Below are 21,795 nucleotides of genomic sequence, written 5' to 3' on the forward strand. Positions count from 1 at the left end.
CACCTTCATGAAATGCCCAGAACAGGCAAACCCATAGAGATGGAAAGCAGATTGATGGTTGGCAGAGGCTGGAAGGAGGGGACCTGGGGAGAATCTACTCCATGTTGATGGGGTCTCCTTTTAGGGTGATAAAAATGTTTTGGAATTAGATAGAGGTGATGGTTGCACAGCACTGGGAATGTCTTAAATGTCAGAGCTGCCTACTTTATAGTGGTTAATTTTATGTTATGTGAATTTCATCTCCATTTGAAAAATGTGGGAACTGAAAAAGATGGACTAGTCTCCCCTTAATCTTGGGGGATATATTCTAAGACCCCCAGTGGATGCCTGAAGCTGCAGACAGTATGGAACCCTGTATACGCTCCATCTTTTCCTACACGTATAGACCTGTAACAAGGTTTTCTTTACAAATTAGGCATAGTGAAAGATTAATAACCATAACTAATAATAAAATAGGAAAGGCCAGGTGTGGTGGCTCATGCCTGTAACCCCAGCACTTTGGGAGACCAAGGTGGGTGGATCGCTTGAGGCCAGGAGTTTGAGACCAGCCTGGCCAACATGGTGAAACTCCATCTCTACTAAAAATACAACAAAATTGTATTTTTTTTGTATGGTGGCGGTTGCCTGTAATCCCAGCTACTCAGGAGTCTGAGGCAGGAGAATCACTTGAACCTGGGAGAGGGAGGTTGCAGTGAGCCGAGATCGTGCCATTAATGGCACTCCAGCCTGGGCAACAGAGCAAGACTCTGTCTCAAAAAAAAAATAAAAATAAAATAAGAATAATAAAATAAAATACAAAGACAATGTTAACAGTATGCTAGCATCACTACTCTCGTGCTTTGGGGCCATTGTTCGGTCAGATAAGGGCTATGTGAATACAAGCACTGCTGTAGCATCACAGTTGATCTGATTTCTGGGATGGACAGTCACCGACAGGACCGTCTGCAGAGTGGATCCTCCTGGGCAGAGGGAGGGGTCACATCCTGGGCCGGACAAGATGTGCCGGTGCAAGATCTCATCATGCTACTTAGAACAGCATGCAATTTACAACTTAGGAATAGGCTGGGTGGCGTGGCTCATGCCTGTAACCCCAGCACTTTGGGAGGCCAAGGTGGGTGGATCGCTTGAGGCCAGGAGTTTGAGACCAGCCTGGCCAACATGGTGAAACCCTGACTATACTAAAAATAAAAAAATTAGCTGGGCATGGTGGCAGATGCCTGTAATCCCAGCTACTCAGGAGGCTGAGGCAGGAAAATCACTTGAACCCAGGAGGTGGAGGCGGAGGCTGCAGTGAGCCAAGATTGCACCACTGCATTCCAGCCTATACAGCAGAGCAAGAAAAAAAAAAACAACAACAAAACAAACAAAACCCAGAAACGTATGAGTTGTTTACTTGTGGAATTTTCCGTTTAATGTTTTCAGACCACCATACTGAAACTTCGGAAAGCTCCCGCGGCTAAGCAGGGACTGCTGTACATATTTATTAAGCCCTTACTGTATGCTGGGCATTCACTGTTACTGTAGGCAGGCATTTGCTCACTGAGCCTCTGAGTCAGCCCTGTGAGCTGAGTTTCTATTTTACAGGCGAGGAAACAGGCTCAGAAGGGTTAAGTCACATGCTCAGGGTCACAGAGCTAGAAAGCAGCACAGCTGGGTTTTGAACCCGGGTCTCAGACCCTATCCTGAGATCACAAGACCTGCGCTCTGTGGCCTTGCTGCAGGCTGAGCCCTGCCAGGGAGCAGAAACAGCTTATGCCTGGGATGGGTCTCTCCTGCCTCTCTGTATTGTCCCTACGCAAACCCCTAAACTGCTGCCCTTGGTAGTGTGTGGCTTTGCATGTGTCCTGGATGACACGGAGACTCTGGGGTGGGGCCAGTTCACAGTTCTGCCTGTGTGCATGGAACTTGGCTCATCTACTGGGTCCAGAGAGGGTCCCCAGGCCGAAAGGCTGTTCCACGCCACTCATCCCCCACCCCCACCCTGGCCACAGAAGCAGGAACTTCCCAGCATGGGGCGGCGCAGGGAATGAGCGTGGCTCACTCTGTGGCGTGTGTGGGGCCACTGGGCTGTTTCAGTTTCTGCTGTGTTTCTTGCTCTGACTCAGGGCCCTGACCCCAGCTGGGCCACTTGGGCTTCTGAACGCCTGCTGAGCTGAGCTGAGCTCACTGGGACATGAGAAAGATCCTGGGCTGCCCTTGCCTGGGGTCCTTGGGCCTTGGTTGTCCCATCTGTGTGGTGGGGGCTTCCAGGGGCCCCGTGTGTCGGTGGGTTGGTGTGGAGGGATTGGGTGTCGACACCAGGGGCCGAAAGCTGGTGGGGACTCATGGGGAAACCTGTGCCTCGGACCCCTCCAGACCAGAGGCTCCTGCAGAGCCCCGCCCATGGAGGATCTGCGTTGGGGGCTGCCTTGTCTCTGGGTGCTTCTGTTGTCACTGACCTCTGGCCCCCGCCTGGTGGTCACCAAAGCCTATGTTTCCCCTGAGCCTGCTGCGGAGGTGGGAGGCAGGGAAGGTGGGAGGCAGGGAAGGTGGGAGGCAGGGAAGGTGGGCTCATTCATCCAGCCCTCTCATCGTGGCCCCCAGGGGGCCCTGCTTCGGGGTGTTCGAGGTGCTGGGGGCGTTGGTTGGTGTCTCTGTAGGGCTGCAGGCTGGCAAGGGGCCCTGGGGAGGTGGCCTGGTAAATCCCGATGGTGAGCTTCAGCTGAGCACTGCTGGGTGCCAGGCTGTAAATTTCTCTTCAGAATAGTCCCTGGCATCATCCCTGTTTTACAGATGGGCACACTGAGGTTCTGAGAAGCAAGGCACCTTCCTCAGGCTTTAAAAAATGACAGCACTAGGGCTGGAGCAGAAGCCAGCCTGATTTTAGCCTAATGTAATTGCCTCCTTTCACCACCAAGGAAACTGCCTCTGAGAAGTAAAGCAGCACACACAAGGGTCGCGGTCTCCTGCCAGGATGCGATGGCTCGGGGATTTGATCTGAGACCCATTTGAGGGCCCCCGGGGACCGTATGTCAGCCCCACTCGTGACTGGCTGTCCCCTCCTGTGTGTGGGCACTGGCTGAATGATGGAAGCAGGTCCCTCTTGGGAGCGGGTCACGGGTGCTGGGGCTGCGTCCTTGACCTACCCTGGGTCAGGGCTGGTGTGGAGGCAGAGGAGGATGTCCCTGGGGGTGGGGGCAGAGCCTGCTTGTGAGGTGGAAGGTGGGGCGACTGAATCAGTGTGGGCCACCCTCCCACCCTGAATGTCCCCAGGCCCTCGTGACAAATCTCTTTCACCATCTCTTGACCCAGCAATTAATTGCTCCTAGCGGATGGTGCCCCCGCCCTCCAGGGAGCCTCTAACGGCCAGACCTTGCTCCTGGGCGGGGAGCCTGGGGCAGAGGCTGGGGAGGGTCCGCCGTGGTTTTTCTATTCGGCTGCAGATTCGGGGGCCCCCAGGTCGGGCAGCCTCTCTGGGAGAAGCTGGCAACTGACATTCTGGGGCACTTGCTCTGCCTATCTGTGGGGCTAAACCGGAGTTAATTTACAACATACTGTGAGGCAGGTGTTGTGATGTTCCTCTTTTACAGACAGGGTCACTGTGGGGCATAGAGAGGTTTACCGAAGCTTCCGTCTCATCCAGCAGTCCTCGGTGCACCCTTGCCATAGAGGCCCTTCTCATCTCCCGCCCCGCTGGGGCTCCCCGGGCGGGGGGTGCCGGGCAGAGGCAGTGTCGTTGGTGCTGGCTGACGCTGAGTGTGGACCCCGGTCCTGGGAACTCTCTGGGAGGGCTTTCTCGCCTCGCTGCCTCCATCTGCACAGGGGCAGGATGTGGGGCAGTTGTAATAATTAAACGAGCTAATCATCGTAAGGGGCTTAGCATTGTGAGGAGGCAGTGAAACCCTGAGCTTCAGGCCCCTCGGGGCTGTCGGTGCCCATGAGGGTGACGGGACTGGACAGACAGGTGGATGGACAGATGGCCTCCCTGTGCTGCCACGTGGGGCCTCCGTGGCCTCTGGGCCTGGGCTGCGCTCCCTGCCATGTTGTGGCCCGTGCTTGGCCGTGAGCCAGGCTGCTGCCACCCCGAGAGCCCGCGTCCCCCTTCCCTCCCGAAAGCAGTCGATACCCCGGCTCCTTCCTGGCCTCTAATTGCTCCTGCTGGCCGCTGTCTCCGATGGTGGCCCTACACCCCGCAGCGAGGAGATGGGCAGAGAGGTTTCTGGGAAGCCTAGTCCCTGCTAAATCCAGGGTGCTGTTGGGGTGGAGAATGGAGCGGCCCAAGGCAGAGGGTCAGATGCTCGGGGTCCTGCCTCCCCGCCCCTCGCTGGCTGTGTGAGCTGGAGCAGGTGACCCCGTGTGTGTCTGTCTCCCCACCCCTGAAATGGGGTCCGGGCAGTGGAGATGCACATGGCCTTGGCAGGAAGTGAGGACTGTTCTTATTATTGTGATGATCACTGTCATGGTTTTTGCAGTGGCTCCTCCCCAGTCTCTGTGCTTGGTGTGACTGCAGCCTCCCCTGTTGGGAGCAGACAGGTGGCCCCGGGACTGGGATGTGTTCCTGGGCAGGGCACAGGATTTCTCCTCAGTCCCCCTCTGGACGGGGCTTCGGCCCATCCCCACCTCCCTGCTGGTCCCACTGCAGGCCCTGATCACTCACATCCATGATGCCAGCCCCCTTGGCCTTGGTCTGGCGGCCCTTGCCCTGGCTGGTGGAGGAGGGATGGGAGGGAGAGAGGCTGTGACCCCCATCTTCGCCCACTCCCCTGCCCTTGGCTGTTGCAGTCCAGCGGGGACTGAGACCTTGGTGAACTCTGGGTGGCTGTCTCCACAGCTTCCAGGAGAGCTGGCGCGGGGCGGGCTGCCTCGGCTGTCACTAGAGAAGGAAAACAAAATATCCCCGCGGGTTCTCAATGGAAGGACTGCAGAGCCTGCCTCCCTCCCGCTCTGGCTGGCTGGGCTGCTGGCTACCACAGGAACGGAGACCAGGTGACACCACTGCAGGTGACAGGGGAGGCTCCTTGTTCACCCCGTGTGGGAAGATGTACCTGGTGGACCCTTCCTTGTTCACCCCGTGTGGGAAGATGTACCTGGTGGACCCTGGCCAGCCCTGGGAGGGCGGTGAGCCGCCTTCACGTCTCAGGGCACCTGGGTTGTGCTGTGCCGGAAGTTCCCAAACTCTACCCTGCAGGGAAGGCTTCTGGGGGTCATGCCTGCCCCTTGGGGGCCAGGGTCTGATCTGTGGGTCTGCAGGGTCCAGTTTAGAGCTTCTGTGAGGCTGGCTCATGCTGGCCTGGCAGGTTCCTAGGGCCTGGGGCGGGCACTGAGCGTCTTGGCCTCGGTGCCCAGTACAGAGGTGGCCTGGAGTGGAGCCTGGCTGCTGTCGCTCACCTCGCCCGTCTCTGTGGGCACTGTGGGTGTTCGGTCAACACCCGTTCTTCTCCCTCTTGGAAGATGCCCCTCCTGTGGCCCTGCTGAGGGTGTGGCTGTTGTGGCCGGTGTAGCCACTGCTCAGGGGAGGCTGGGCTGAAAGGGAGGATTTGTACTGAGCCTTGGGCTTGAGTAATCATGGGTCCTGGAGGCACAGGAGCCCCAAGGCAATGGCCCACCCTGTTCCTGTGGCTGCCGCATTTCTGGTGGGAAAGGTGCCAGAGTCCAGACACCAAGCTGGAGCCCCACAGTTCTGATCCTCCATGCAGGAAGAGGTTGAGGCTGGGTCTGGAGAGGGCAAGAGGTTGATGCCTCCATGGAGCCCTCAGGGATTGACCCTAAGGCGTCCTCGCTGGCCCTGCCCCACACTGTTCCTACTCAGTTATGTGTTCCATTGGAGCATGTGGCTCCCCTCCTGTGGCCAGGAACACAGCACCCATCCCTCTCCAGCTCTCCACACCCCCCCCCACCAGCTCTCCACTCCCTATCCCCCTCTAACTCTCCACTCCCCATCCCCCTTCAGCTCTCCACCGCCTCCCCCTCCAGCTCCCCATTCCCCATCCCCCTCCACCTCCACTCAGCATCCTCCTCCAGCTCCACTCTCCTTCCTCCTCCAGCTCCATCCCCACTCCCCTCCATCTCCACTCCCTACCCGCTCCATCTCCACTCCCCATCCCCTTCAATCTCCACTCCCCATACCCCCCCATCACCACTCCCCATCCCTCACCATCTTCACTCCCCATCCCTCTCCAGCTCTCTGCTCCGCACCTGACTCCGTCTCTTCCCCCATCCCCCTCCATCTCCAGTCCCCATCCCCCTCCATCTCCACTCCACATCCCCTTCCAGCTCTCCACTCCAGATCCCCCTCCATCTCCAGTCCCCATCCCCCTCCATCTCCAGTCCCCATCCCCCTCCATCTCCAGTCCCCATCCCCCTCTAGCTCTCCACTCCCCATCCCCCTCCAGCTCCACTCTCCATCCCCCTCCAGCTCCATTCCCCATCCCCCTCCAGCTCTCCATCCCCAGCCCCTTCCATCTCCTCTCCCCATCTCCCCTCTCCATCTCCCTCCATCTCCACCTCCATCTCCCTCCAGCTCCACTCCGCATTTCCCTCCAGCTCCACTCCCCATCCCCCTCCATCTCCACTCCCCATCCCCTTTCATCTCCACCCCCATCCCCCTCCATCTCCACTCCCCATCTTCCTCTAGCTCTTCACCCCCGATCCCCCTCCAGCTCTCTACTCCTCATCCCCCTCCATCTCTTCACTCCCTGTCCCCCTCCGTCTCTTCCTCCATCCCCCTCCATCTCCACTCCCCATCCTCCTCCAGCTCTACTCCTCATCCCTCTCCAGCTCTCCACCTCCATCCCCCTCCAGCTCTACTCCCCAGCCCTCTCCAGCTCTCCACTCCCCAGCCCTCTGGCTGCCCCAGCTTCTCTAATCCTCTGAGCTGGTTCCTGCCCCTGGGCCTTTGCACAAGCTGTACCTTCTGCCTGGAGTGCTCTTTTTTCCTTCCTTATGGACAGCCAAGCTGTTCTGTGCTTGGCTCCAGTGTCTCCTCCTGAAGGAGGCCCTCCCTGCCCCCCCTGCCCTCCCTCCCACCACTGCAGGGTCGCCATGGTTTATGTCTGTCACTCCAGGGGCCACTCTTTGCAATCATCTTGCTCACTCATGGTGTACTGGAGGGCGTTCAGGTGTGGGTATGTGTGACCTCGGGCCCTAACGCGCTCATCTTTTGTGTTTACAGTCACGCCCCTGTACCTGGCAGGCAACAGGGGGTGTGTCCCTTCTGAAGGTTGATGGTGTCCTGGTGGAGGCGGGTGAAGCTGCCTCCGGGTTTGAATGTCGGCTGGCTCTGTCTCTTGCAGCTGTGTGGCCTTCGGTGGTGGCTTCCCATCTCTGAGTGTGGCGAATGGATGAGTCAGGTTGGCCTCTGTGGCTGGGGTGAGCCAGGCAGGCTTCCTGGAGGAGGAAAAGATGGTGCTTGTGCTGGTTCCAGCAGAGTAGAGAGCAAGGTGAGGGTGTGTTTGGTGGAGTTGAGGGCGAAAGCCAATGCCAGGAGATGGGCCTTATAGGGCTTGTTTGGGAGCTGACAAGGGGGGCGGTGGCAGGTGGGGGCAAGTCTCAGCCTGTGGGCCGTGACTGGTTACAGTGGGCTTGGCAGAGGGGAGCCTTGGAACCGGTCCTTGCTCCTCCCCGTGCATCTGCTTTGCTGGGAGACAAGCCTGGCCAGCCCCAGGGGTGCGAGGATAGAGGCCTGGCCCTTCCTACAGCTGCGGGTGGACTGAGCCGTCGGCTTCAGAGAAAGGTGGGTGCCCAGGTTCCCCCAGCCTGGGAAGGTGAGGGTGAGTGAGGGGGAGCGTGGGAGCTTGCTGGGGGGCAGTGAGCATATAGGAGCGTGGGGGGGACGCCGCGCGGGGAGGGCCCGCAGAGCTGGCCAGTGGACCTGGGCCTGAGCTGGAATGTGTGTGGGTGGCCCCGAGCCAGTGAGCGTGGACCAGGTGTGAATGAGCATGAACTAGGTGTGAACGTGTGAATATGAGTGCAGCAGAGTGAGCAAGTTCTACTGTGGCCTTGAGCAAGTGAGTGGCGGGTGTGAGCACAGGGAAGCGTGAGACAGTGAGTGAGACCCACTGCTGTGGGGCTGAGCTGGGAGACGCCTGGCCTGGGAAGCCCTGACAGGTGCGGCAGCCAGGGAGGCATGGGGCCCGGTCCACACGGTGTGGCCCACACTGCGCACGCCCTGGCCGCTCACGGGCAGCCTGGGCTGGAGCAGCCTCCGCCCCATGCTGCCAGCCCTGTGCCCTGGTGCCCTGGTGCCCTGGCTCCCCATGGCTCAAGCACTTGGCCCTGGGTTTGGATTCCCGCTCACTCCCTTCCTTGCCGTGTAGCCTTGGGTGAGTCCTCCCTCAGAGCAGCAGTTTCCTGGCCAGGAGCACAGGATGACCGCGTCCCTGAAAGGGTCCTGTGCAGGAAGTGGATGTTGTCACCCTCTCCTTCCCTCTCCCACCAGCTCTGCCCAGGGTCGGAGGGGAGGGGCGGGCCTCTGATTCTCACCATCCCTTGCCTGCCTTTCGGACTCTAATGTGCAATGCTCTCCATGCCGGCCCCTCTCCCACCTCGCTGCGCCCAGCCTGGGCTGCCCACCACATCACTCGCCCAGACTGGTACAGTGACCTCTCCCTTGGCTGTGGCTTCCGCCCTCACCCGCACTCCACGACTGGATGCATCTCCACTTTGGAGTGGGACCTTGCCCCTCTGCAGCCTTCATAACACTCCTAAGGCTCTCTGCTTTGGAGAGAAAACCTGTCTGCAGAACCCTGCGTGACCCGCCCCTGCTGCCTCCAGCCCTCCCCTCTCTTCCTCTCCCGCTGGCTCTGCTCCAGCCAAGGCCCTGGGTTCCTTCCCACCTCAGCCCAGCGCTCGCTGCCCCTTGGCCCCTCAGTCATCTCCCTGGATTCCTGCCAGTGTGACAGGTTGCCTCTCCTGGGAAGTCCCTGCCGAGTTTTCTAAATTGGGAACCCCTCTTTGGACCTATGTGTCACTCCATCACTGCTGGGAAATTCCCTGTTTCCCCCTCGACAATGTGACCCTGGGGCCAGCCCCCACTGGCCTTGACCCCGTGCCACTGGGACACCCTGGGACTCTGTCTCTTGGGGATTGCAGGCTGAGCTGGCTGGGGTTGGGAGCAGGTTAGGAGAAGATGGGGTCTGATCTCCCAGCTGTCCCTCCCAGGTGGAGGTTGAGAGCTTCTTGGTGCCCGGGGAGAGCGCCTGCCAGGCCTGGCTCTGCCCTAGCCCATGACGGGACGTGCTGCAGGTGTCTGGCCACCGAGGCTTCCGGGAGCTGGGGAGGGCGGCTGTGAAGATGTGCCCGGGCCCTCCCTGTTTCCAGCCTTCCCGCAGGGCCTGTCTCTGGAGCTGACGCAGATGGCAGGACCGAGTGCCAAGCCTGGGGGCATCGTAGTGAAAAAAGCGCTTAAAAAAGAAAAAAGGGCAGGAAAGAAGCCGCTGGCTTGTCCCCCTGTGAGCTGCCCACAGCTGCCCTTTCAAAGGCTCCCTCCTTGGGGCCTGAGGGCCTGCCAGGCGCTGGAGAGGGCTGGCCTCTAGGAGCTTGGCTGCCAGCCCCTGGGTGGGGACAGGAGCCATGTCCAGCAAGAGCTGAGCACTCGAAGTGGCACACACTGGCACTGAGGGCACTTCACGCTCACAGCATTCCTGTGGGGTCAGCGTTGTTTAAATCATCATTTCCATTTTAGAGACGGGCAATCTGAGTCTCAGAGGGGTGAAGTTGCTCGTTCCAAGTTGCACAGCTAGGAGGGGGTAGAGGCCAGATTGGCACCTGGGGAGCCTGGCTTCAGAGCTTGAGCACTACACACAACTGCCCCCGGCCTTGTGGGAGTGGGCAGCCCTAGCCCCGCCAGTCCCCATCCCTCAGCTTTGGCACGGGGTGGAGAACGGGTTTCCCAGAGGCCCACTTGAGACTGACCCTGTCCAGTGCTCTGCCCGCCGTACTATTTTTCACTTGTTCTTTTCATGCAGAAGTTAACACGATAAAGAATGCATAAACCCCTCGGTGCAAATTAGCGAACAATTATAAAGGGGTCACCTTGTAGCTACGGGCTGCCTTCTCCCCAGAGGTGATTGGCGTCCTAACTTTTGTGGGAATAACATTCTTTTTGTTGTATTTGACGACCTCTGCAGGTCTCTGTACAAATGTGAAAGTTATTTTGTCTTCTCCAGAATGCTATCATGGAACCACAGAGTCTGCAGCCTTAAATCTGGCTTCTTGGACACAGCCTGAGCCTCAGATTCCTCCCCGTGGTTCTGTGTATCTGCACTTTGTTCTTCTTGATTGCAGAGTCATGTGGTGTGGATGCAGAGTCATGTGGCGTGGATGCACCACTGTTTGTTCATCCATTCACCTGTCGATGGACCGTTGGGTTGTTTTCAGTTGTTCTGCGATTGTGCATAAAGCTTCAGTGAACATTCGTGCGTGAGTCTGTGTGGCTGTTTTCATGTCTGTCTGATAAAGACCTAGGAGTTGAATTACTGGGTCATACGGCAAGCATGTGTTTAACTATAAGAAATGGCCAAACTGTTTTTGCAAAGTAGTTGCTCCATTTTGCATCCCGTCGGCAATGGGTGAGGGTTCCAGGCGCTCCTTCTTCTCACCAGCACTTGATGTTGTCTCTTTCATGTTTGCCATCCCCATGGGTGAACAGTGGTCTTTTGTGGTGTTAACTGCCCTCTCTTAAGGACTGATGACATTGGGCATCTTTTCGTGTCTCACTGGCCATGTGTATATACTCTTTGGTGAAGTGTCTGTGTTGTCTTTTGCCTGTCTGCTGCTGGGTTGATGGCTCATATTGATTTATGGGTATCCCCTCTGTATTCTGGATAGTAGCTGTCATTTCACTGTTTTTGACTTTGTATGGTAACTCAGAAATTCTTAAATGAGGCTGGGCACAGTGGCTCACACCTGTAATCCCAGCATTTTGGGAGGCCAAGGCAGGAGGATTGCTTGAGCCCAGGAGTTTGAAACCAGCCTGGGCAACATGGTGAGACCCTGTCTCTACAAAAAAAGACACAAATTAGCCAGGCATGGTGGCAAGCATCTGTAGTCCCAGCTACTTAGGAGCCTTAGGTGGGAGGATCGCCTTAGGTTGAGGCTGCAGGGAGCCATGATTGCACCACTGCACCCCAGCCTGAGTGACAGAGCAAGACTGTATCCAAAACAAAAACAAAAACACTCCAAAATACCAACCAAACAAAAATAAATTCTTGTATGAGAATAGTAGACACCCCCTCCCCCGACACCATCCTTCAGGTGTCGGTCGACCCATCTGCCTGTTTGTGGGGTCCTCTGGGTAGGTAATGGGGCAATTTCCCAGTAGCCTAGCCATGTGGCCCTGGACCCCTTGGTGGTCTTGCCAGAGTGTGGACTGCCTTTAAATCCACAATCTGAGATCAAATCACAGCTCCGTCACTTCCCGGCTCTGAGAACTTGGGCATGAGATTTGATTGTCTGAGCCTCAGTCTCCCTCTCTGTCAAATAGGTAGCAGTACCTGCCTCACAGGGTTGTCATGGAGAAATACTTGGCCTAGTGCTTACGATGCATGGGCCCTGACACAGACATGGTCTTTTTTCCCTGCACATTGAGGTCGTCATGCCAAACTCCATACAGGCGATGTCAAGTAACGAAACCCATGTTTTCTCCACAGGTCTCCCTGAGTCTTTGAGGACACAGCCTTGCTGGAGGCAGTTTCTGGTAGGTTCATGTCTGTCTCCACTTAGTGTCCCCAGGAGGTTCATCCTGCCTGGACCTTCTCGCAGGAAGGGGGTCTGGAGTTACTTGGAGCCAGGTTCGGCCTGGAGTGTGTGTGGGGGGCCTCGGGGGGCGTGTGCGGTCTGGCATATCAGAGCTGTCCAGTGCAGCGAGCAACTAGGGCAGTTTGCGGGGTCCCCCGGGGACAGGCCCTTTCCTGGCTGAGTTGGTGCAGTGATTTTTTGATGATGCCTGAGAGATGGGAGGGTCTCTGACAGTGTCAGTGTCAGGAGGGTGGGTTTCCCTGGGCTCCGGGGTTCTGGGTCATATTGCTTTTGTGCTTTGGTGGTGGGCCTGCAGGTTTGGCCAGGGTGGGGCCTGTGGATGGGCCCAGGTGTTTGGGTGTTGGGTGCCAGAGGAAGCCCTCAGGCTGAACCACCACTGTGGTCCCTGAGCCCAGCAGGCAAAGAGGTGGCCTGGGTCCCAGTCTTGTCACTGCTACTTCTGTGCTGGGCACCGGGGCCAGGTTGCTTCATCTCTCTGTATCTCTGTCTCTCCATCTGTAGACTGGGGAGCAGTAACAGTTTCCCCTTGTAGGGTTGCTGTGATGATTAACGCTCATAGAGAGCAGTGCCTGGCCAGAGAAGGTCCTCACGAGTCATAATCACAGGTCATGCTTTTCACATGTCGCACCATTTCGTGACCCTCATAGCAACACTCCAGAATGGGTGCTTAGCCTCATTTGACAAGTGGGGAAACTGAGGCACAGCTTGGTCACCTGTCCCAGCTCTTTCAGCTGGAAGCAAAGAGCCAGAAGCAAAGAACCCCTTCTCACCCTTCCCAGGGAATCCAGCAAGTTTTCCCTGGAGTGCTCATTTCCCAGCCAGGCAGACGGTCGCCGAGGACATTGCCGGGCTCATGCACATGGAGGCTCCGGCACATGGCAGGCACACAGCGTGTTCTGGCTTATCACAGGCTGCTGTCAGGAGATTTCATTCTTGTTCCAAATACAGTCATGTGCTGCATAATGACATTTTGGTCAACAGTGGACCGCATATATGACAGTGGTCCCATAAGATTATAATACCACTTTTTTTTTTTTTTTTTGAGACAGAGTCTTGCTCTGTTGCCCAGGCTGGAGTGCAATGGCATGATCTTGGCTCACTGCAACCTCTGCCTCCCAGGTTCAAGCTATTCTCCTGCCTCAGCCTCCTTAATAGCTGGGATTACAGGTGTGTGCCACCATACCTGGCTAATTTTTGTATTTTTAGTAGAGATGGGGTTTCACCATGTTGACCAGGCTGGTCTTGAACTCCTGACCTCAAGTGATCCTCCTGCCTCGGCCTCCCAAAGTGCTGGGATAACAGGTGTAAGCCACCATGCCCGGACAATACCACATTTTTACTGTTCCTTTTCTATTCCTTTGAATTATTCCTTTCTATTACTGTTCCTTTGGATACACAGTGTACCACTGGGTTCGAGCAGCCTGTGGGAGTCAGTCCAGCCACACACCGTACAGGTAGCTTGGGAACCACAGGCTACACCACCGTTGTCCAATCTTTTGGCTTCCCTGGGCCACATTGGAAGAACAATTGTCTTGGGTCACTCAGAAATTACACTAGCACTAATGATAGCTGATGAGCTAAAAAAAAAAAAAAAATCACAGAAAGGTCTCATAATGTTTTCAGAAAGTTTACAAATGTATGTCAGGCCACATTCAAAGGCGTCCTGGGCCGGGGTTGGATGAGCTTGGATGACACCACACAGCCTGGGTGTGCAGCCGGGAGACAGACTATGACCGAAAGTCAGTAAGTCCAATGCTTAGCGGGTCTAGCACCAGGCTGAGAAACAAGCCGTGAAGGGGTGTGGGGAGCGTGTGGGTGGGCTGGAGGTTGCAGTTTCAAAGTAGGGGTCAGGGTGGGCCTCCCTGAGAAGCTGGGCCTTGAGCAAAGACCTTTAGGAGGGGAGGAAGGGAGCACGTAGGTATCTGGGGGAAGGGTGACTCAGGCCGAGGGAACAGCCCTGCCAAGGCACCGAAGCGGCTTGGAATGAGCCTCTCGGGTTGTGGGATTCTGAGTTACTTGGGGGGAGTTTTCCTGGGGGAGGCCTCTTTCCTTTGTCCTGAGCCTTTGGGGACCTCCCACTGGGCAGGAGGGGAGATCAGCCCTGCAGGTCATCTGCTTCCTGGGGCTGGGCCTTGGGCCCTAAGCCCTGCGCCTCACAACCAGGTTCACCTTGGAGGGAGGGGGAAAGAGGAGTGGGATTTGAAGGGGGGGGAGGAGGAGTGGGATTTGGAGGGGAGGGGAAGGAGGAGTGGGATTGGAGGGGGGGAAGGAGGAGTGGGATTGGAGGGGAGGGGAGGAGGAGTGGGATTTGGAGGGAAGGGGGGAAGGAGGAGTGGAGTTTGGAGGGGAGGGGAAGGAGGAGTGGGATTTGGAGCGGGGGGGGGGAAGGAGGAGTGGGATTTGGAGGGGGGGAGGAGGAGTGGGATTTGGAGGGGAGGGGAAGGAGGAGTGGGATTTGGAAGGGGGGAAGGAGGAGTGGATTTGGAAGGGGGGGGAAGGAGGAGTGGGATTTGGAAGGGGGGAAGGAGGAGTGGGATTGGAGGGGAGGGGAAGGAGGAGTGGGATTTGGAGGGGAGGGGAAGGAGGAGTGGGATTTGGAGCGGGGGAGGGGAAGGAGGAGTGGAGTTTGGAGGGGAGGGGAAGGAGGAGTGGGATTTGGAGCGGGGGGGGAAGGAGGAGTGGAGTTTGGAGGTAGGGGAAGGAGTAGTGGGATTTGGAGGGAAGGGGGAAGGAGGAGTGGGATGGTGGCCGTCCTCCACAAGGTGATGAGCTCAGCAGGGCTTTCTGCCTAGGCTCAGGGGGCTTTGAAGTTGGAAGGAAAGTGGCCTGGCCTGGGCTGTTTTTCCTGGCCTCCCCCTCTTCTGCCTCTCTGTCCCCCATCCATCGGCGTCTCCGTCTCCAGCCTAATGGGGAGCCTTCCTCCTGTGGCTGAGTTATCTGCTTGTCATGCCAGTGGCCCATCCGAGGACGATAAAAGGGCTTTTTGTCTGCAAGCACTTAGCTTCCTCCGCTGGGGCGATCCATCACATCTGAGGGAGGCCGGGAAGGCAGACAGACGGTGGAGTGGGGCCTCCTTCTCCCCTGCTGAGGGAACCTGATGCTCCCAGGAGCCCCCTTGCAGGACCCAAGTGGCTCCTCAGCCTGAAGGCAAGACCTGTCTGGGGGCCAGCAGGGGTGAGTGGGAGCAGGGCCGTGGGGGCACATTGAGGCAGGCAGATGCTCTGTGCTCCCCTCGCAGAGGACAGACGCTGTCCAGATGCCCTGCGCCGCAACACCCACTTGGCAGCTCTGTGGGGTGCCTCTGGGACCCTCCACGCTGGGGGTGGGGGGGTGCAGCCTTTTCTGCGGAAGAACCCTGATGGTAGAAGGGGGGATGGGGGAGATAAGGGGGGACAGACGTCGGGGCCAACACTGGCCATGCATGCACATATGTCATACCCCGGTTAAACACTTTGTGGAATTACCTCCTTAAATCTCAGAGTGACCCTGGAGGTGGGCAGCCTCCTTATCCCCATTCTCCAGATGAGGAAACTGAGGCACAGGGAGGCCCCAGGCTCCCAGCGGCACTCTTCCCTGCGGACCTAGGACCTTAGAAGGGGGCTGCGGGAGCCCCTGGCCCCGAAAGTGGGTTCCCCATGACTCAAAGCTCTGTGAGTGATTCTTCAGCTGGGGGGGGGGGTGGGGAGGTGGGCGTCTGGGATCGTCTATATATCGGGGTGAGGGGTCAGGTGTGGGTGGAGGCTGGGGTCTCGGGGTACCCTGGGCGGGTGATCAGGGACACCAAAGGTGTGTGTGGGGAGGTTCTAGGGCCCTGGCCTAGTGGGATTTTGCCTCTTGGGGGCTCTGAGAGGACCAGCCTTATCCCCAGTTGGACGGGGCCCTGGGCCCTTCTTGGGTGGGGAGGAGAGCAGTGGAGGTCCCCCCGCCCTTCCCTGTCTGCCATCCTCCTCCCTCTCCTTCCCAGCCTGGATGCTAAGCCCTGGGCAGGGGCTCCCTGCAATCCCTTCCTCCCCTCCCCCTTCCTTCCTGCTCCCTACCCCTCCTTCTCCTCCTCCCTCCTTCTCCCCACAGGCCACCCTCAAATGACAGCAATTAATGGTGCCTGTGATGGCGGGCTGAGAGGGGGAGGCTGACAGTTGAGTGTGTGTGCCTGCGGCCGCCCGCTAATCGGGCCCGGGGGATGCCCCTCCTGCTGTTGGCTCCAGGCGCCTGCCCCGCCATCACTCAGAGGGGAGCAGGAGTCCTGGACAGGCCCGAGGGAGCTGGTGCAGAGCCCCCATCCTGCAGCCCCCTCCCTGTCCTTCTATTATTATTATCATTTTCTTTTATAAATGGGTGGGCTCTGGCTGGACTCTTCTTCAGCATGAGTTGGTGGATGCCTCCCAGACATCCTTCTCCTGAAATGACCTCGCATGTGCCCATGTTGTCCTCGGGGCCAGCCGTCCCCACGAGGCCCCATCCTTCTGTCCCTGCTTCCCTAGGAGGGGCGGGTTGGGTGGAGCCCAGGAACCGTGTCCTGGGTGGACAGCAGGCATCAGTTAAATGCCCCGGCCTGAGTCCTCGGGGCCTGGGGGCAGCTATCTGAGCCCAGAGCCTTGTCTGGTGGGGTGGGGAAGTGTGTTGTATTTGTCAGGGTTACAAGAATCCTGGCCAGCTCTGTCCACACTGGGCCTGGTGCTTGACAATTTGTCACTGGGCAGCAGCAATAATGAAGCCCCTCGTGTATGCTGGGGCCTGCACTTGGTACGTTCACTTTGGTTCATTTTACTTGCAGTTTTCTGAGGAGTGTGGTATTTCTCACCTTGCTTTTGTAGAGGGGGAAACTGAGGGGCAGAGAGGCAAAGTGATTTGCCCAAAGGGCCGCAGTGCCCTAAATGACCTAGCTAGCATAGGACAAAGCTGGGGTTCAACCCGGACCCAAACTGTCCAATGCTCATACATCAGGGGCCTTTGGGAAACTTGAGGGCCAGTTTAGGAACCAGCAGACTGATTGAGAAGTGAGGAAATAGTCCCTGGGCACTGGGAATGGAGTGAGTAGTGTTCATATGTGCATCTCTTTCCCTGTTACACTTAAGATCATCTTCACTGAAATGTAATTAACCTACAATGATACACCCATTTTAAGGGTTCAATGCATGAGTTTTGACCAATGTAAACATTTGTGTCACCTCCACAATCAAAATAAAGTGTTTCTGTCCCCTCTAAATCCCCACCAGTCCCTTGACACTAAATCCCTAGCGCCCCCTCCTTGCCCCTGACTAGAGGTACCCACTGATCTGCTGTTACAGAAGCTTTTAACTCTTCTAGAATTTTTTAATAAAATTATCACCAGGTGTGTACTTCTTTGTGTCTCGCTTCTTTCACTCTGCATAACCCGTGTTGCTCATGTATCAATTCATTCTCTCTCATGGATAAGTAATATTCCATTGTGTGGATATATTACAGTTTATCCATTAATCAGTTGATGGACCTCGAAGTTTCCAGTTTTTGGCTGTTGGGAATAAAGCTGCTCTGAACACTCTTGTGTAAGTCTTTGTGTGAACATGTTTTCTTTTGTGCGAATATCTAAGTGTTGGGTTGCTAGGTCACGTGGTAAATGTGTTATTTTAGTTTATAAGAAACCACCAGCTGTTTTCTAAAGTGGCTGTCCCATTTTGCATGCCCACCTGCAGTGGATGAGAGTTCCAGTTGTTCCACATCCTTGTCAGCACTTGCTACTGTCAGTCTTTTAATGTTAGCCGTTCCAGGAGACCCTAATGCACTTTCGATTACGTTTTTCAGCTTTTGCTGCCTTTTGGGCAAAGCTGTGGTTCTGTGTTTTGATTTTATGTGTTCGGCCAGCTGGTGGGGTCTCCTGGATGGTGGGAGATAATCACGTCTGCCAGCGCTACTTTGTCTTTTCCTTTCTAGTCTTTATGCTGTTGACTGACTGCTTCTCTTCTGATTGCAGCGGTTGAGACCACAGTGCAGCGCTGGATGGCACCAGTTGGGGTTTTTGGGGTTAGTTAGCTGTGAATGTTGTTCTTTTTTTGTTTTGTTTTGTTTTGTTTTTTTTGTCTTTTTTTTTTTGAGGCAGAGTCTTGCTCTGTCGCCTAGGCTGGAGTGCAGTGGTGCCATCTCAACTCACAGCAACCTCTGTCTCCTGGGTTCAAGCGATTCTCCTGCTTCAGCCTCCCAGGTAGCTGGGATTACAGGCATGCACCACCACGTCTGGCTACTTTTTATATTTTTTTTTAGTAGAGACAGGGTTTTGCCATGTTGGCTAGGCTGTTCTTGAACTCCTGACCTCAGGTCATCCGCTTGCCTTAGCCTCCCAAAGTGCTAGGATTAGTGAGTGTTGTTCTCTTTTTTTTTTAGTCGGAGTTTTGCTCTTGTTGCCCAGGCTGGAGTGCAATGGCGCGATCCTGGCTCAGCGCAACCTCCGCCTCCCAGGTTCAAGCGATTCTCCTGCCTCAGCCTCCTGAGTAGCTGGAATTATAGGCATGTGCCATCACGCCCAGCTAATTTTGTATTTTTAGTAGAGATGGGTGTCTCTATGTTGGCCAGGCTGGTCTCAAACTCCTGACCTCACGTAATCCGCTCACCTTGGCCTCCCAAAGTGCTGGGATTACAGGCATAAGCCACCATGCCCGGCGGTGTTGTTCTTAACACTCATCTTACAGATGAGGAAACTGAGGCTCTGACAGGTCAGGTGACTTCCATTCCGACAAGAAATGAAACTCATGACTCTGAGTTGTGTGCCCTTCCCCTCCTTCAGGCTGGGAGACACCAGCTCCGTTTGTTGCAGTGATGTGTTTGCCAGTCCAGAGGGTCATGCCAAGAATTGGTGGCTGCCTGGGGCCAGGACCACCCGTCTTTTTCCTAGGGTTTCCTCTGCTGGAGAGATGAGGGTGTGGAGGCTACACTGTGCCTTCCGGGTCAAGCACTGTCCTTTGGCACTGAGCACTGTGAATGTCAGGCTTTGGCTCTGCCGAGGGTCTCCCTTACTCAATCCTGTTGTCTTGGGCAAAACCACACCTGCCTTCCGGGGAGCTATTTTGGGGCAAGGGAGGAACATGACATATAGAAGCCCAGGAATGGGCTGGGATGAAAGAGGGGGCCTCCTTCTCCTTTTTCCTTGCCTGAGGGGTGTCAGCTAAGATGACTTTTCGGGGAAGGAGCCCCGTAAATTAAATAAGCAATCCCGTAAATAAATAAGTAATGAAGTTAGCGGGGTGCCTAATTACATCAGATTCATCATTGTGGATGGATGCCTGCCCGATCATTATACTTGTTTTTAATCTTCGGCTCTGACATGTGTCTCATAGTCATCCCCACCCCAGCTGGAGGGAGGAGGTGGGGAGGCGTGCTGTAGGGGCTCCCAGAGAGCCTTGGTGGTGGTGGTGGTGGTGGTGCGGGGGCGGGGGGCGGTCCCTGGAGGGTTGTTTTCCCAGTCTGCCTGTTTATGGCAGTCGTGGACGGGATGACGAGGTCTTTTCCCCAGTGAAACCTCAGGAGGCCTCGGGCCATCCTGATTCAGCAAATCCCTCAACAGGCCTCGCTGAAGGGTAGATGGCCAACACGGTGCCCCGCACAGATGCGGCCACAGCACACACAGCACACCCTAGAGGGCGAGGCGGGGAGGATGCGGGCCAGGGCAGACAACCTGAGTGCCAAGTCCCAGGGATCCAGGTGGACCTGTCTTTACGGTGCTGTTGGGTTTATAAACCTACTGGAGCTTCGAAGTGGGAGCACCTGATGGCTGTGACAGCAACAGTCCTTACAGGGTTTGTGATCGTCATTGTGTCACACTTTACATGTTATAATTTATTTAATTGACTGGGTGCGGTGGCTCACGTCTGTAATCCCAGCACTTTGGAAGGCTGAGGCAGGAGGATCACCTGAGGTCAGGAGCTCGAGACCAGCCTAGCCAACATGGTGAAACCCCGTCTCTAATAAAAACAGAAGAATTGCCGGGCGCGGTGGCTCAAGCCTGTAATCCCAGCACTTTGGGAGGCCGAGACGGGCGGATCACGAGGTCAGGAGATCGAGACCATCCTGGCTAACACGGTGAAACCCCGTCTCTACTAAAAATACAAAAACTAGCCGGGCGAGGTGGCGGGCGCCTGTAGTCCCAGCTACTTGGGAGGCTGAGGCAGGAGAATGGCGTAAACCTGGGAGACGGAGCTTGCAGTGAGCTGAGATCCGGCCACTGCACTCCAGTCCCGGCGACAGAGCGAGATCGCCTCAAAAAAAAAAAAAAAAAAAAACAGAAGAATTAGCCGGGTGTGGTGGCGGGCGCCTGTAATCCCAACTACTGGGGAGAATTGTTTGAACCCAGGAGGCAGAGACTGAAATGAGCTGAGACCGTGCCACTGCACTCTAGCCTGGGCAACAGAGCAAGACTGCACCTCAAAAAAAAAATAAGGCCGGGCGCGGTGGCTCGGGCCTGTAATCCTAGCACTTTGGGAGGCCGAGGCGGGTGGATCACAAGGTCAGGAGATAGAGACCATCCTGACTAACACAGTGAAACCCTGTCTCTACTAAAACAAAAGACAAAAAATTAGCTGGGTGTGGTGGCAGGTGCCTGTAGTCCCAGCTACTCGGGAGGCTGAGGCAGGAGAATGGCGTGAACCTAGGAGGTGGAGCTTACAGTGAGCCGAGATTGTGCCACTGCACTCCAGCCTGGGTGACAGAGTGAGACTGTGTCTTAAAAAAAATAAATAAATAAAATAAAAATAAATAAAGTATTTCATCACCTAAAAGCTCTTATAAAGTAGGGATTATCATCATCCCCTCTTTACATATGAGGAAACTGAGGCACAGAGAGATTCCGCATCTTGCCCGACGTCACACAGCCAGTGAACTCTGCACTCAGGTCGTCTGCCCCGGCCGGCGTCCTTCCCGCCTCGCTATCCAGGGCATGCTATATGTGCTGTGGCCACGTCTGTGCGCGGCGCTGTGTTTGCCATCTACCCTTTAGCGCGGCCTGTTGAGGGATTTGCTGAATCAGGATGGCCCAAAGCCTCCTGAGGTTTCACTGCTGAAAAGATCTCGTCATCTCTTCCACGACTGCCATAAACAGATGCCATTCTGAACCGTAAAATAAAATCGTGTTTCACTAATGACAAAGCAAGCCCATTTGCTGAAATTAAAATAGCTTCTTTCCAGATCTTGTCTTTCTCTTTCAGGGGCCCTGATTGGCTGGCTCTTGGGAGACTTTCTGTCCTGCCTGTGATAATGGTCCTTAGACCCATAGTACAGATGGAGAAACTGAGACTCGGGGAGGTGGAGGGGCATGACTGAGACCACACAGCTGGGAGGTGGTGAAGCTAGTATTCTTGCTGTCTCTTACTGCCTGGTTTGGGGAACGGGGGCCACCTCATGTCCCTGATGTGGAGGGGGCTGCCTGTTCTCCCCGAGAAGTGCAGGAAGCTGTGTGCACCCCAGGCTGGCTTTGCTGGGGTCCTTGCTGTGGCTGAGTGGTTAGTGTCCTGTCTGTCCGGTGGGGAGAAGAGACCAGCTCTGCCCCACCCTCATGGTTGCTCCTCAGGACCTGAGCATGTGCCGGGCATGGACAGAGGATGGGGGTGGCTGGGGGCAGTCTTGTCCTCGTTCGCTGTCCACGCAACCGCATTGGTGCCCAGCCAGAGCCCACACCTGTTCCTTCCGTGGTGCCTCTCCGTGTCTCCAGACTCCAGGTCCTGTATGAGGCAATGGGGCCTGAACCCTTGGGATGTCTGGACCTCCACCGGGGGCCCAGGGAGGGAACACCCTTTGCTTTCCATGGTGTACTTGTGCAGCTAGACAGGGCCTGCGTTTCTGGGCCGTGGCTTGGATGGGAGTGGGAGTTCGCACATTCCCCTGGTGCTGACTTCAGGGTTGTGGGGTTTGGGGCTCTCCCTGCCCCTCACTGTAACCTGGGGTGGAGAGAGGAGTTGAGGACAGACCCACATGAAAAATTGTGTGTGTCCATGGTGTTCCTGGGGGTTGGAACAATCCAGAGAGGCTGCCTGGAGGAGCTGGAACACTCACAGTGGATAATAAGCAGCCCATCTTGGAGGAAGTAATGTGTGTACA

At 56.2% G+C, this 21,795-nt stretch overlaps 1 protein-coding gene across 1 annotated transcript in view; it reads left to right on the plus strand.

Annotated features, from left to right (window-relative positions):
- LOC117090776 (serine/arginine repetitive matrix protein 3-like) overlaps nt 1-21,795 on the plus strand; it is a 57,190-nt gene that overhangs the window by 21,462 nt on the left and 13,933 nt on the right. The window contains exon 3 of the mRNA XM_033223373.1: nt 11,628-11,674. Within this exon, the coding sequence (XP_033079264.1) occupies nt 11,628-11,674 (47 nt within the window). The remainder of the gene's footprint in view (nt 1-11,627; nt 11,675-21,795) is intronic.

The sequence above is a fragment of the Trachypithecus francoisi genome, unplaced genomic scaffold (assembly GCF_009764315.1).
Source record: "Trachypithecus francoisi isolate TF-2019V2 unplaced genomic scaffold, Tfra_2.0 Lachesis_group11, whole genome shotgun sequence".
Lineage (NCBI taxonomy): Eukaryota > Metazoa > Chordata > Mammalia > Primates > Cercopithecidae > Trachypithecus > Trachypithecus francoisi.